The sequence below is a fragment of the Crotalus tigris genome, unplaced genomic scaffold (assembly GCF_016545835.1).
Source record: "Crotalus tigris isolate CLP2741 ecotype Arizona unplaced genomic scaffold, ASM1654583v1 scf7180000020772.1195989, whole genome shotgun sequence".
Lineage (NCBI taxonomy): Eukaryota > Metazoa > Chordata > Lepidosauria > Squamata > Viperidae > Crotalus > Crotalus tigris.
In genome coordinates this window covers 12,432-25,677 of record NW_024098171.1, presented here as the reverse complement: position 1 = coordinate 25,677, position 13,246 = coordinate 12,432, and the positions used below count along the sequence as shown (strand labels likewise).

The 13,246-nt window shown below is 48.2% G+C and overlaps 1 protein-coding gene across 1 annotated transcript in view; it reads left to right on the top strand.

Moving 5' to 3' along the window:
- The window catches only part of DDRGK1 (DDRGK domain containing 1), a 19,512-nt gene extending 6,266 nt beyond the window's left edge, over positions 1-13,246 (top strand). The window contains exons 3-9 of the mRNA XM_039368372.1: positions 4,429-4,535; positions 6,855-6,956; positions 7,614-7,736; positions 8,373-8,411; positions 9,966-10,022; positions 11,137-11,185; positions 13,020-13,246. Coding sequence (XP_039224306.1) covers positions 4,429-4,535; positions 6,855-6,956; positions 7,614-7,736; positions 8,373-8,411; positions 9,966-10,022; positions 11,137-11,185; positions 13,020-13,192 — 650 coding nt within the window. The 3' untranslated portion in view covers positions 13,193-13,246. The remainder of the gene's footprint in view (positions 1-4,428; positions 4,536-6,854; positions 6,957-7,613; positions 7,737-8,372; positions 8,412-9,965; positions 10,023-11,136; positions 11,186-13,019) is intronic.

Below are 13,246 nucleotides of genomic sequence, written 5' to 3'. Positions count from 1 at the left end.
AGCTGTGACATGGATGACTGAGAATCTCCCTAGACACTTCTCTGCTAATTTTATTTATTTATTTACATCCTACCTTTATTCTTTTTAGAAATAATTCAAGGTGGTGAGCACACCTCATAATCCTTTCCCCCCCTGTTACTCCCACAACCACTACAACCTTGTGAGGTGTCCTGAGTTGACTGGCCCAAAGTCACTCAGCCGGCTTTCATGCCTTACTCTGGACTAGAACTCACCGTCTCCTGGTGAGTGGCCCAAAGTCACCCAGCCGGCTTTCATGCCTAAAATACAACTAGAATTCAACATCTCCTGGTGATTGGCTCAAAGTCACCCAGCAGGCTTTCATGCCTAAAACAGGACTAGAACTCCCAGTCTCCTGGTGAGTGGCCCAAAGTCACTCAGCTGGCTTTTCTGCCTAAGGCAGGACTAGAACTCACCGTCTCCTGGTGATTGGCCCAAAATCACCCATTCAGCTTTCATGCCTAAAACAGGACTAGAACTCACCGTCTCCTGGTGACTGGCCCAAAGTCACCCAGCTGGCTTTCATGCCTAAAACAGAACTAGAACTCACCGTCTCCTGGTGATTGGCCCAAAGTCACCCAGCTGGCTTTCATGCCTAAAACAGGACTAGAACTCACCGTCTCCTGGTGATTGGCCCAAAGTCACCCAGCTGGCTTTCATGCCTAAAACAGGACTAGAACTCACCGTCTCCTGGTGATTGGCCCAAAGTCACCCAGCTGGCTTTCATGCCTAAAACAGAACTAGAACTCACCGTCTCCTGGTGATTGGCCCAAAGTCATCCATCCAGCTTTCATGCCTAAGGCAGGACTAGAACTCACCGTCTCCTCTTTCCAACCTGGTGCCTTAACCGCTCGCTAAACCTGACTTTCACACCCTGCATCCATTTCTCATTGGGGAAATTTGATTAGCACAAAATTGCTTTTTTTTTTCCCACCACGAAACAGGCGGCAGCTCATCATTTGTATGCCGATCTTGACACACACACGCACCCTTCCTCCCACCTCACGCTGTCTTTTGATGGTTTTCCGCTTTGAACACGGCGTCTTTCTGTTTGGCAGAATTTGTGATACTGCTTTCACAGACTCTCTTGGTTGACAGCCCTGAACTTTTCAACCCAGGTGGATGCCTTTGAAGTGCCAAAGGCGTTTCAAACGGAACGAAATTGGGAAATAATTTATTATTATTATTATTTTAAATTTTTAAAAAAGGGCTTTTGATGTTTTCAGGGCAGGCCTGCTTATAATTTCTGTCCAATTTCCCCCATCTTCCTTGAAGTGATCTCAAAAGGCCCGGAGTGGTCCGTATTGTTGAATCTTTCAGCTCAGAAAAGGATGGGTAAAAGAGTCAGGAGTACTTTTAAGTTAGAGACCGACCCAAGTCAGTTGGCCAACGTCATTTGAGAAGTCAACACCAGTCCTTTTGAGTTAGCAGTGAGATAACCATCCCATATCCGGTGAAGTTTAGAGCTTCTTTGATGCTCAGTGAATGGCGCTCTCTTTCCTTCTCCAGCACGCTTCTGTTTTGCACTGTTCGGGGACCCAGGCATTGAGTTTCTCTGGATCCAGAGAGAATGAACGCTCCAGTAAATAAAGGGATTTTAAAGATTTTTAAGTAGGGGGTTGGACTAGATGACCTCCAAGGTGCCTTCCAACATTATTATTATTATTATTATTAATAATAATGTTGGAAGGCACCTTGGAGGTCATCTAGTCCAACCCCCTGCTCAGGCAGGAAACCCTATACCATTTCGGACAAATGGCTGTCCAGTCTCTTCTTAAAGACTTCCAGTGTTGGAGCATTCACCACTTCTGGAGGCAGGTTGTTCCACTGGTTAATTGTTCTCACTGTCAGGAAGTTTCTCCTTAGTTCCCGGTTGCTTCTCTCCTTGGTCAGTTTTCATCCATTGCTTCTTTTCCTGCCTTCAGGGGCTTTGGAGAATAGCTTGACTCCCTCCTCTTTGGGGCAGCCCCTGAGATACTGGAAGACTGCTATCATGTCCCCCCTCGTCCTTCTCTTCATTAAACTGGACATACCCAATTCTAGCAACCATCCCTCATATGTTTTAGCCTCCAGCCCCCTAATCATTTTTGCTGCTCTTCTCTGCACTCTTTCTAGAATCTCAACATCTTTTTTACATCACGGTGACCAAAACTGGATGCCGTACTCCAAGTGTGGCCTTAAGATCCCTCTTATTCAAGGGATCTTAAGATTTTTAAGCTCCCTTATTAAAGGAACCTTAAGATTTCTTTTTAAGCTCTATTATTTGCTCACGCAAGCAGGTTTAAAAGCCTTGGTGCTCTCTGAGCTGGATTGTTTTCTATCTAGCAGACATTTCATGAGCCAAACTAGGTTAACATCATCAGTGCTAGAAGGGAGGCGGGTTTGTTCTCTGTTTATGTACAAGTGGCATATGACTTGCCCTATTACTGTTGATTGGGGTGTTTTCGGTGGTTTCCAGTCAACACACCACCAACAGTGACAGGGCAAGCCGGAAAAGTAATCCACCCCCCTTTCTAACACTGATGAAGTTCCCTAGTTGGGTCATGAAACGTCTGCAAGAAAACAAGTAAGTTCAGAGAGCACCAAGGACCACCTCCTTCCTCCCTCCTCCTCCTCCTCCTCCCCCCCCCATGAAGCGTCTGCAAGAAGACCACCAAGCTCAGAGAGCACCAAGGATCACCTTCCTTCCTTCCTTCCTTCCTTCCTTCCTTCCTTCCTTCCTTCCTTCCTTCCTTCCTTCCTTCCTTCTTCCCATCCTTTTTCTTTGATTCCTTCCTTCCTTTTTCCTTTGGCTTCCTTCCTTTCTCTTTGTCTCCTTCCTTCCTTCCTTCCTTCCTTCCTCCCTCCCTCCCTCCCTCCCTCCCTCCCTCCCTCCCATCCTTTTTCTTTGATTCCTTCCTTCCTTTTTCCTTTGACTTCCTTCCTTTCTCTTTGCCTCCTTCCTTCCTTCCTTCCTTCCTTCCTTCCTTCCTTCCTTCCTCCCTCCCTCCCTCCCTCCCTCCCATCCTTTTTCTTTGATTCCTTCCTTCCTTCCTTCCTTTTTCCTTTGACTTCCCTTCTCTTTGTCTCCTTCCTTCCTTCCTCCCTCCCATCCTTTTTCTTTGATTCCTTCCTTCCTTCCTCCCTCCTCCTCCTTTCTCCTCCTCCTTCCTCCTCCCCCCCCCATGAAGCGCCTGTAAGAAAACCACCAAGCTCAGAGAGCACCAAGGATCCCTTATCTCAACCGTGAGCTACACATATTCTCCTCGATTGAAAAGCATAATATAAAAACACATACAATCCAAGCCAGATGACACCCAAGTCTCTTCCAGATTATCAGGAGGTCTTTAACGACAGCAGAAGGGTGCCCCATTGGCTCTTGCTTGTGCGGTCACCAAAAGTGATCACCTGACCCCGGGACACTGCAACCGTCATAAATCTGAGTCAGTTGCCAAGCGTCCAAATTTCGATCGCGTGACCCTGAGGATGCTGCAACGGTCCCAAGTGTGAAAAACGGTCCTACATCCCTTTTTTCCAGTGCCGTTGTAACTTGGAACGGTCACTAAATGAACTGTGGTATGTCTGCCTGTACAGTGGAGGCCAAAATTTCTGCTGCTCGTCAATTAAATTCTTAAGAATAATTTGTCACTCGTGGATACAACTGTCAGCGTGGCATCTAACCAGGGCAGGGGTAGGCAACCTTGGCTCTTTTATGACTCGGGGACTTCAATTCCCAGAATTCTTGAGCCAGCCACGCTGAGGGGAAAGGCAGAGGTTTCCAAGCTGAGGCACGCTGGCTCAGGAATTCTGGGAGTTGGTCCACGAGTCATGAAGGGGCCATAGTTCCCCCATGCTGGCACAGGAATTCTGGGAGTTGAAGTCCACAAGTCATAAAGCGGCCTAGACCTAGGCCAGAGATAGGCAACCTTGGCTCTTTTATGACTCGTGGACTTCAGCTCCCAGAATTCCTCAGCCAGCCATGCTGAGGGGAAAGGGAGAGGTTCCTAAGCTGAGCCAGGTTGGCTCAGGAATTCTGGGAGTTGAAGTCCACCAGTCATAAAACAGCCAAAGTTACCTACCTCTGGCCTAGGCCTAGGCCACTTTATGACTGGTGGATTTCAACTCCCAGAATTCCTGAGCCAGCATGGCTCAGCTTGGAAATCTCTCCCTTTCCCTTCAGCATGGCTGGCTTAGGAATTCTGGGAGTTGAAGTCCACCAGTCATAAAAGAGCCAAGGTTGCCTATCCCTGAACCAGGGTAAGCAGGCGGTTCCATTCTTAATATTGGAAGTCTTCCTGCTCTGCCAAAATGATTTTCTAGAAGAAAAAAAAAAAAAACAGCCCTACAGCTTGTTCCCCTACCGTGTAATCTCTTACCACCCTTCTCCGTTTCCTTTTTTCCTCTCCAAAAATGATTGTGAACCAAACCTAGATGAAAACGATGGAGCCGAACCAGCCGAGTTCCAAGTTTCCGGAAAGATCGGAGCAAAGAAACAACGGAAGTTAGAGGAGAAGCAAGCAAGGAAAACTCAGAGAGAGGTGAGTCTCCCCTGCGTTTTATCAAATGCGTTTGATGAGAAAAGCACGTCTTCCTTCCCTTGTCCTTGCCACTCTTTACAGAGGGACGATCGAGAGCATCCTGTCACACGGCATCACCGTCTGGTTTGCAAGCATCCCTGCTTCAGACAGGAAGGCAGTGCAGAGAGTGGTGAGGACGGCAGAAAAAATCATTGGCAGCTCCCTCCCTCCCATCCAGGACGTGGCACAGAAGCCTTGCTTGAGCAGGGTCTGCAGGATTGTCTGAGACACGACACACCCTCTTCACAACCTGTTTTCTTTGTTCCCTTTCAGGAGGAGGGGGCTCCATGGTACCTGAAGCAGAACAACCAGATTCAGTCGCAGTTTTGTTCCATACAGTATTAATCTTGTAAACTCTCAAGCTTCCTCTTTCCGTTATGTATTCAAGATGGACAGTGATTAATGTTTATATGTTACTTATATGTAAGGGTGTAGGTCTATACATATGTTGTATATAGTATGTTTTAAATGTGTGTTATGTATGTGTACACTTTGAGAGCAAGCAACTAAATTTCATTTTTAATGTGTGTCATTGTCCCCACAGTAAAAAATAACAATAAAGGTCGGTCTGTTTATCTGTCTGTCTGTCTGTCTGTCTGTCTGTCTATCTTTCACCTATCATCTATGTATCTATCATGTAACTATCTGTCTATCTATCTATCTATCTATATATATCATCTATCAATCTATCTTTCATCTATCATCTATGTATCTATCATGTGTCTGTCTGTCTATCTATCTATCTATCTATCTATCTATCTATCTATCTATCTATCTAAATCAGTGTTCTTTGATTGGATCATGTCCCTAGGAATCCTGGGAATTGTAGTCCTAGTACAGTCCAAAGGCACCAAGTTAAAAAAAAAAAAGGCATAAAGGTGTAAAGAGAAAGGAACAAAATTCCCAAGCTTAGGCAAATAGAATCAACATTTGTGTGCGTGGGGGGGCGGGGTTAGGTCACAAATTAAAATCTGGTTGTTGGTTAACAGAAGAACTTTTATTTTTAACGACCGCTAGGAATTTAAAGTACAGGTAGTCCTCGACTTAACAACCACAACTGTGGTCGCAAAATTTCTGTCGCTACGTCAGACGTCTGTTAAATGAGCTAATTTTGCCACCTTCCGACAAGCCAAGTCAGTGGGGAACCCAGATTCACTTAACAACCGCAGGCATTCATTTAACAACTGTGGCACACACACAAAAAAAAATCATAAAATGGGGGAGAATTCATTTAACAACTGCCGTGCTTAGCCACTGGAATATTGGGTTTAATTGCAGTGGTAAGGTGAGGACTATCGCTACGGCTCTTAGCGGCAACTGTATTTCCTCGCTGTAATGGTTTTTTTGCTTCTGTGTCAAGATGGGGGGGACATTTTTAAAATCTTCAATCATGGGGAGATGCTCGTTGTAACCTTCGGGAAAGAGGGATTTTTTACACACAAACAAACACACTCTTAATTAAGATAAGATAAGATAACCTTTATTTTCATTTTTTTACTGTGGGCACAAGGGCACACATTAAAAATGAAATTTAGTTGCCCCCTCTCAAAGTGAAACACATACATGACACACACCTAAATATACTATGTACAACATATGTACAGACCCACACCCCTACATATACATAACAAATAAATATGAAATACTGTCCATCTTGAATATATAACGGAAGGAGGAAGCTTGAGAGTTCACAAGGCTAATGCTGTATGGAATGAAACTATGGCTGAATCTGGATGTTCTGCTACGGATACCACGGAGCCCCCTCCTCCTGGAAGGGAACAAGGAAAACAGGTCGTGAAGAGGGTGTGTAGTGTCCCAGATAATCTTGCGGACAGTGCTGCTCAAGCAACGCTTCTGTGCTATGCCCTGGATGGAAGGGAGGGAACTCCAATGATCTTTTCTGCTGTCCTCACCACTCTCTGCACTGCTTCCTGTCTGAAGCAGGGATGCTTCCAAACCAGACCGTGATGCCGTATGACAGGATGCTCTCGATCGCTCCCCTGTAGAAAGTGGTGAGGACAGGGGAAGGAAGACATGCTTTTCTCATGCGACGCAGAAAATGCAGGCGCTGCTGTGCACATTTCACCAGTTTCTCCCTGTTGAGCGACCAAGCCAGCCTACTCGTTAGCTGCCCACCCAGGAATTTGATGCTGGCAACCATCTCCACAGGTGAATCATTAATGCACAGAGGAGTGTGGCTGTGCCTGCCTTTTCTGAAATCGACAATGATCTCTTTGGTTTTTCCAGTATTTAATTGTCTCCCCTTCTCCACGTCCAAAGGCCGAAGAAGCCGAACGGGAAGAAAGAAAGAAGCTGGAACAAAAACGGGAAGAAGAACGTCGCTTGGAAGAGGAACGGCTGCGCCAGGAGGAGGAAAGGAAGGTGAGCTATGAGAGAGACGATTTGTGGAACGAAGTCGGGGTGCCCCCAACATGGCCAAAACCAGGACTAGGTTTCTGTTGCCTGTTGCAATAGAAGAGAATATCTGTAGATCAGGGTTTGAACGGTGCAGTCTTTTAGCGCTCTCTGAGCTTGGAAAATTTCCCGCAGACGTTTCATCGCCCAACTATGTTACACCATCAGTGCTATTAGGTGTGGGGGGTTCCTTCCTATTTGTCCTGCCAGTGTTGGTGGAGGTGTGATTTTTTTTCTCTCTTTGGTAGCTCCTTGGTTAGTTTGGTCTTGCCGTGACGGCACCAGGTTAGAAAGTGGGAGAGTGTGAATTCTAGTCCCACCTTAGGCGTGAAAGTCAACCGGGCGATTTGGGGCCTATCACCAGGAGACGGCGAGTTCTAGTCCTGCCTTAAGCACGAAAGCCGGCTGGGGGATTTTTTTGTGGCAAAAGAAAGCTCAGGACCTTAGGGGTTGGAAACATGCGGACGAGGCTTTCCTCCGGCAGTGGGAAGACCGTGGCTAGAATGAGGAGGAGGAGGAGGTATTAATTCCCAGTCCCCACATAGTGGGGGGGGGGGAAGAGAGCCTTGAGGGTCTTTGGTAGGCATTGCAAGAATAAAATCATCCGAGCCTCCCTTCCCACAGGAAGAAGAGCTGAAGAAGGCCAAGGAGGAGGAGGAGCGGCGGGAATACGAGGAGTATCTGAAGCTGAAGGAGAGCTTTGTGGTGGAAGAAGAAGGGCTGGACGAAGCGATGACCGAGGAGCAGGTATGTCGGACCGGGGTGGAAGAGAAGAATACTGGGGTTGCATTAGTTTGTTTTTTAAGAGAAGGAAGAGCTCAGGTGTGTGATGAGGGAGGGAAAGAGGGAGGAAGGGAGGGAGGGAGGGATGGGTGAAGAAGGAGGAAGGAAGGAAAGGAAGAAAGAAAGAAAAAGAGAAAGAAGAGAGAGAGAAAGAGAAAGAAAGAAAGGAAGAAAGAAAGAAGGGAGGGAGGGAGTAGATGGAAATGAGAGGAAGGAAAGAACAATTTTGAACAATTTTTTTCCCGCTCACCAAGCAGGATTTCTCCTGATCTTTGTGGATCACATAATTGCAGAATCTTCTACTTCAGGGGTCTTCAACCTGGGCCCTTTGAGGACTTGTGGACTTCAACTCCCAGAATTCCTCAGCCAGACAAATTCTGGGAGTTGAAGTCCACAAGTCCTCAAAGGGCCCAGTTTGAAGACCCCTGATATAGACTTTAAGAGGAGCGGACTTCAACTCCCAGAATTCCTCAGCCAGCGTGCCTGGCCGAGGACTTCTGGGAGTTGAAGTCCACGAGTCCTCAAAGGGCCCCGTTGGAAGACCCCCTGTTCTGCTTCCTTCTCCAGTGAATTAATTTTTGCTCCTCTTGTTTTCTCCAGACACGTAGTTTCCTGACCGAACTTCTCACTTACATTAAGGTGAATTCTTCTTTCTTATTTGAGTCTTTGGTAGCTGAGGTATTTCTCACCTGCACTTAATTGCTTGGCTCTGTCCCGTTTTTCCTTAACTCCCCTTGACCTTTGCCCTCCTTCCTCCTCTTCCTCCCCCTCCTTTCTTCTCCCTCCCTCCCTCTTCTCCCTCCCTCCCTCCTTCCTCCACCCTCCTCCTCCCTCCACTCCTTCCTCCTCCCTCTCTCAACCCTCCCTTCCACATTACTCCTCCTCCCTGCCCCTCCCTTTTCCCCTCTCCTTTCTCCTCCCTCCCCCTCCCTCTTTCCCCTTCCTCCCTCTCTCCTTCCTCCCTCCTTCCTCCTGCTCCTCCCTCCTTCCTCCACCCTTCTCCATCCTTTCTTCCACCTTCCTCTTCCTCATTCCTCCACCTCCTCCCCCATTTCCTCCTCCTCCCTCCCTCCTCCACCCTCCTTCTCCCTCCAACTCCCTCCTCCTCCCTCCCACCACCCTCCTCTTCCTTCCACACTACTACTCCTCCCTGCCCCTCCCTCTTTCCCCTCCTTTCTCCTTTCTCCTCCTCCCTCTTTCCCCCTTCTCCATTCCATCTCCCTCTCCCTCCCTCTCTCCTCCCTCCCTCCTTCCTCCACCCTTCTCCATTCTTTCTTCCACCTTCCTCCTCCTCATTCCTCCACCTCCTCCCCCACTTCCTCCTCCTCCCTCCTTCCTCCACCCTCCTTCTCATCCATCCTCTCCCCTCCTCCCTCCTGCTCCCTCCACCCCCTCCCTCCTTCCACCACCCGCCCCCTCCCTCTCCCTCCTCCTTTTCCTTCCTCTTCCTCCCCTCCTCCCTTTTCCCTTCTTCTCCCTGCCTCCTTCCTCCTCCCTCACTTACCTCCATTCTCCCCTCCTCTGTCCTCCCTCCTTCAACCTTCCTCTCCATCCCTCTTCCTCCTCCCTCCTCCTCCCTCTTTCTCACTCCCTTCTTCCTGCCTTCCTCCTCCCTACCTCCTTCCACGACTCGCCTCCCCCTCCCTGTTTCCTCCTCCCTCCCTCCCCTCCTTTCTCCTCCCCCCTCCTCCCCCCTCTTCCTCCTCCTCATCCAAAACCATTTGTCAGCTTAACAACCCCGGTGTTCATTTTACAACCGTGGCAATCCCTTAACAACCACTGCAATATGTATGTATGTATGTATGTATGTTTTCTGAGGTTTTCGCGGGTGTTTGTATGTAGGTCTTTGGTTATTCGGGTTTTCTCCCGCGTCAAATTGGAAGTGTCTTGGCGACGTTAAGCACGAAGCCGAAGACACCAGCCTGAAGATGACGAATGAGACTTCGTCGAAACGTCGCCAAGACACTTCCAATTTGACGCGGGAGAAAACCCGAATAACCAAAGACCTACATGTGTATGTATGTATGTATGTAAAAGTCAGACAGACTTCGTCCAGTCTCCTCTTAAGAACCTCCAGCGATATATCACCCAACTTCTGGAGGCAGGCCCTTCCCCTGGTTCATTGTCCTCCCTGTCTGGGAAACTCACCAAACGAACGAAGGAATAATTTCTGAACTTCTCCCTTCTGCCTAGGACGCCAAAGTGGTCCTTTTGGAAGACCTGGCTTCTCACCTGGGCCTCAGGACTCAGGTAGGGCTCTGCGAGCCGGACGTGGCACGGTGGTCTGTGGGAAGGAAGGGAGGGAGGGAGGAAAGGAAGGAAGGAAGAAAGGAAGGAAGGAAGGAAGGAAGGAAGGAAGGAAGGAAGGAAGGAAGGAAGGAAGGAAGGAATAGAGAATAGAATAAAGCTGGAAGGGACCATGGAGGTTTTCTAGTCCAGCCCCCTGCTCAAGCAGGAGAATGTATATCATCTCAGACAAGTGACTGACCAGTCTCTTCTTAAAAACCTCCAGTGATGGAGCGCCGACGATTTCTGGTGGCAAGCTGTTCCTCTGGTTAATTGTCCTCACTGTCAGGAAATTTCTCCTTAATTCCAGGTTGCTTCTCTCTTTGATCAGTTTCGAACTATTGTTTCTTCTCCTGGCCCTCTGGTGCTTTGGTGAATAACCTGACCCCCTCTTCTTTGTGGCAGCCCCTCAAATACCGGAATACTGCTATCATGTCTCCCCTATTTCTTCTTTTCTTTAGATTAGCCCAGGGGTAGGCAACCTTGGCTCCTTTATGACTCGTGGACTTCAACTCCCAGAATTCCTGAGTCAGCCATGCTGAGGGGAAAGGGAGAGGTTTCCAAGCTGAGCCAGGCTGGCTCCGGAATTCTGGGAGTTGAAGTCCACGAGTCATGAAGCAGCCTAGGCCTAGGCCAGAGGTAGGCAACCTTGGCTCTTTTATGACTGGTGGACTTCAACTCCCAGAATTCCTGAGCCACCATGCTGAGAGGGAGAGGTTTCCCCTGAGCCATGCTGGCTCAGGAATTCTAGGATTTGAAGTCCACGAGTCATAAAAGAGCCAAGGTTGCCTACCCCTGCACTGTTAGGCAAACCCAAGTCCTGCAGCTGTTCTTCGTATGTTTTAGTCTCCAGGCCTTGGATCCTCTGAGTTGCTCTTCTGTACACTTTTTCCAAACTCTCAACATCTTTTTTGTGATATGGTGACCAGAAGAGGCTGCAGTATTTCAGGTGTGGCCTCACTAGGGTTTTGGGTCGCAATGCCGGGGGGGGGGGGGGGAGAAAGGGCTTACAGTGATGGATGCCCAACCTCTCCCCGAAAAGGGGCTACTGCTTACCTGCTTGCTTTTCCCTTCCCAGGATGCGATTAACCGAGTGCAAGACCTCATGGCAGATGGGACGCTCACAGGTGAGAGCCAAAATAGGACGGGATTTCCTTGCCTGGTTCAAGTACGAGCAGGTGTGTCTCCACCGCCACGCCTGAGCTGTCTTCGCTTGACGTTGGCGAGCCCTTCTGTTTGGTTGCAGTTGCCGTTCACAAGGTTATCGCGGCTCAAAGAATATTATGGCTCTTTGGGCTTGTAATAATAACCATACAGCCAAAGGTCAAAAGTCATCGCTGGAATATTTCATTGGCTCCTGACTAGTTAGCAAAATAATAATAATAATAATAATAATAATAATAATAATAATAATAATAATAATAATAATAATAATGAGGAGGAGGAGGAGGAGGAGGAGGAGAAGAAAAAGAAGGAGGAGGAGGAAAGGAAAAGGAGGAGGAGAAGGAGAAGAAGAAGGAGAAGAAAAAGGAGGAGGAGGAGGAGAAGAAGAAGAAAAGAAGAAGGAAGAGGAGGAGGAGAAGGAAAAGGAGGAGGAGAAGAAGAAAGAGAAGGAAAAGGAGGAGGAGGAGAAGAAAAGGAAAAGAAGAAGAAGAAGAAGAAGAAGAAGAAGAAGAAGAAGAAGAAGAAGAAGAAGAAGAAGAAGAAGAAGAAGAAGAAGAAGAAGAAGAAGAAGTAGAAGAAGAAGAAGAAGAAGAAGAAGAAGAAGAAGAAGAAGAAGAAGAAGAAGAAGAAGAAGAAGAAGAAGAAGAAGAAGAAGAAGAAGAAGAAGAAGAAGAAGAAGAAGAAGAAGAAGAAGAAGATGATTTCCTGTGCCTACTTGAGACTTTTGACTTGTTGGGGGGGGGGCAGAAGCCTGTTGTCATCCTTGCACGTGGTTGCCTCCTCACCCTGGCCTGCCCCATTAGCAGTCTTGCACCTGAATGGGGTGTAATGGTTAAGAGCTGCTTTCCCCCAGCCTGCCACGTTTCAGGTATCTTTTCGGTGTAATTCTGCAAATTGAGATCCCAAAATGATGTGGGGGTCAGGAGCGGAGGAAAACCTGTATGGCTGGGAAAGGCAAACATGGCATTCTCAGTCATCAGCTGGCAGTTGACTGGGGGATCTGGGGTGAAGTGATTCCTTTCAAATTCAAGGAGATGGAGACAACGAAGGGCGGAGAGTGAAGGGAGAGGAAGGAAGGAAGGAAGGAGGGAGGGAGGAGAGAAAAGGGGAAGGAAGGGAAGGGAAAGGAAAAGAAAGAAGTAATGGAAGGGAGAGAGGAGGGAGGGAGGGAGGAGAGAAGGAAAGGAGAAGGAAGGAAGGACAGAAGAAAGGGAGAGAAAGAAAGGATAAGGGAGAAAAAGGAAGATGGGAGGGAGGGAGGGAGGGAGGGAGGGAGGGAGGAGAGAAAGAAGAGATGGAGAGAGGAAAAGAAGGAGGGAGGAGAGAAAAGGAGAGGGAGAAAGGGAGGGAGGGAGAGAGGAGCAAAGAAGGGAGGGAGGGAGGAGAGGGAAGAAGGAAGGGAAGAGAAGGAGAGATGGAAAGGGGAAAGAAGGAAGTGGAGAGGAAGGAGAAAGAGAGGAGGGAGGAGAGAAAAGCAGGAGGGAGAAAAGAAGAGGCAGGAAACAGAAGGGAAGACGAAAAGGCGGAAGAAAGGGAGGGAGGAGAGACAAGGAAGAGAAGGAAGGAAAGAGAGAGAAGGGAAGAGGAAGAGGAAGGACCCCATTCTGGGAGGCAGGTAAATCTAGGAAAGGAACGTAAAAACGAGCTTTCCCCTTTAAACAGCCAGGCCCTTTAAAGCACCCTTGTCATGGCCCGGCTTTGAAACAACTTTGAAATCCCGGAAGAATTGGCACCCGCCATTCTTCCCTTTTTGTTCATTGGGCTGGGTTTTAATTCCCGCTCTGGCCTTCCCCGCAGGGGTGATCGACGACCGAGGCAAATTCATCTACATCACGCCCGAAGAGATGACGGCCGTGGCGGAGTTTATTCGGCGCCAGGGACGCGTCTCCATCACAGAGCTGGCTCGAGAAAGCAACTCCCTCATCAATCTGCAAACGGAGGCTGGTTTCCTTAGCAAAGGAGTGGCTTGAGAAGGCCTTCTATTCTTGGGGGGGGGGACACACAAATAAAATGGATAAAGTCGT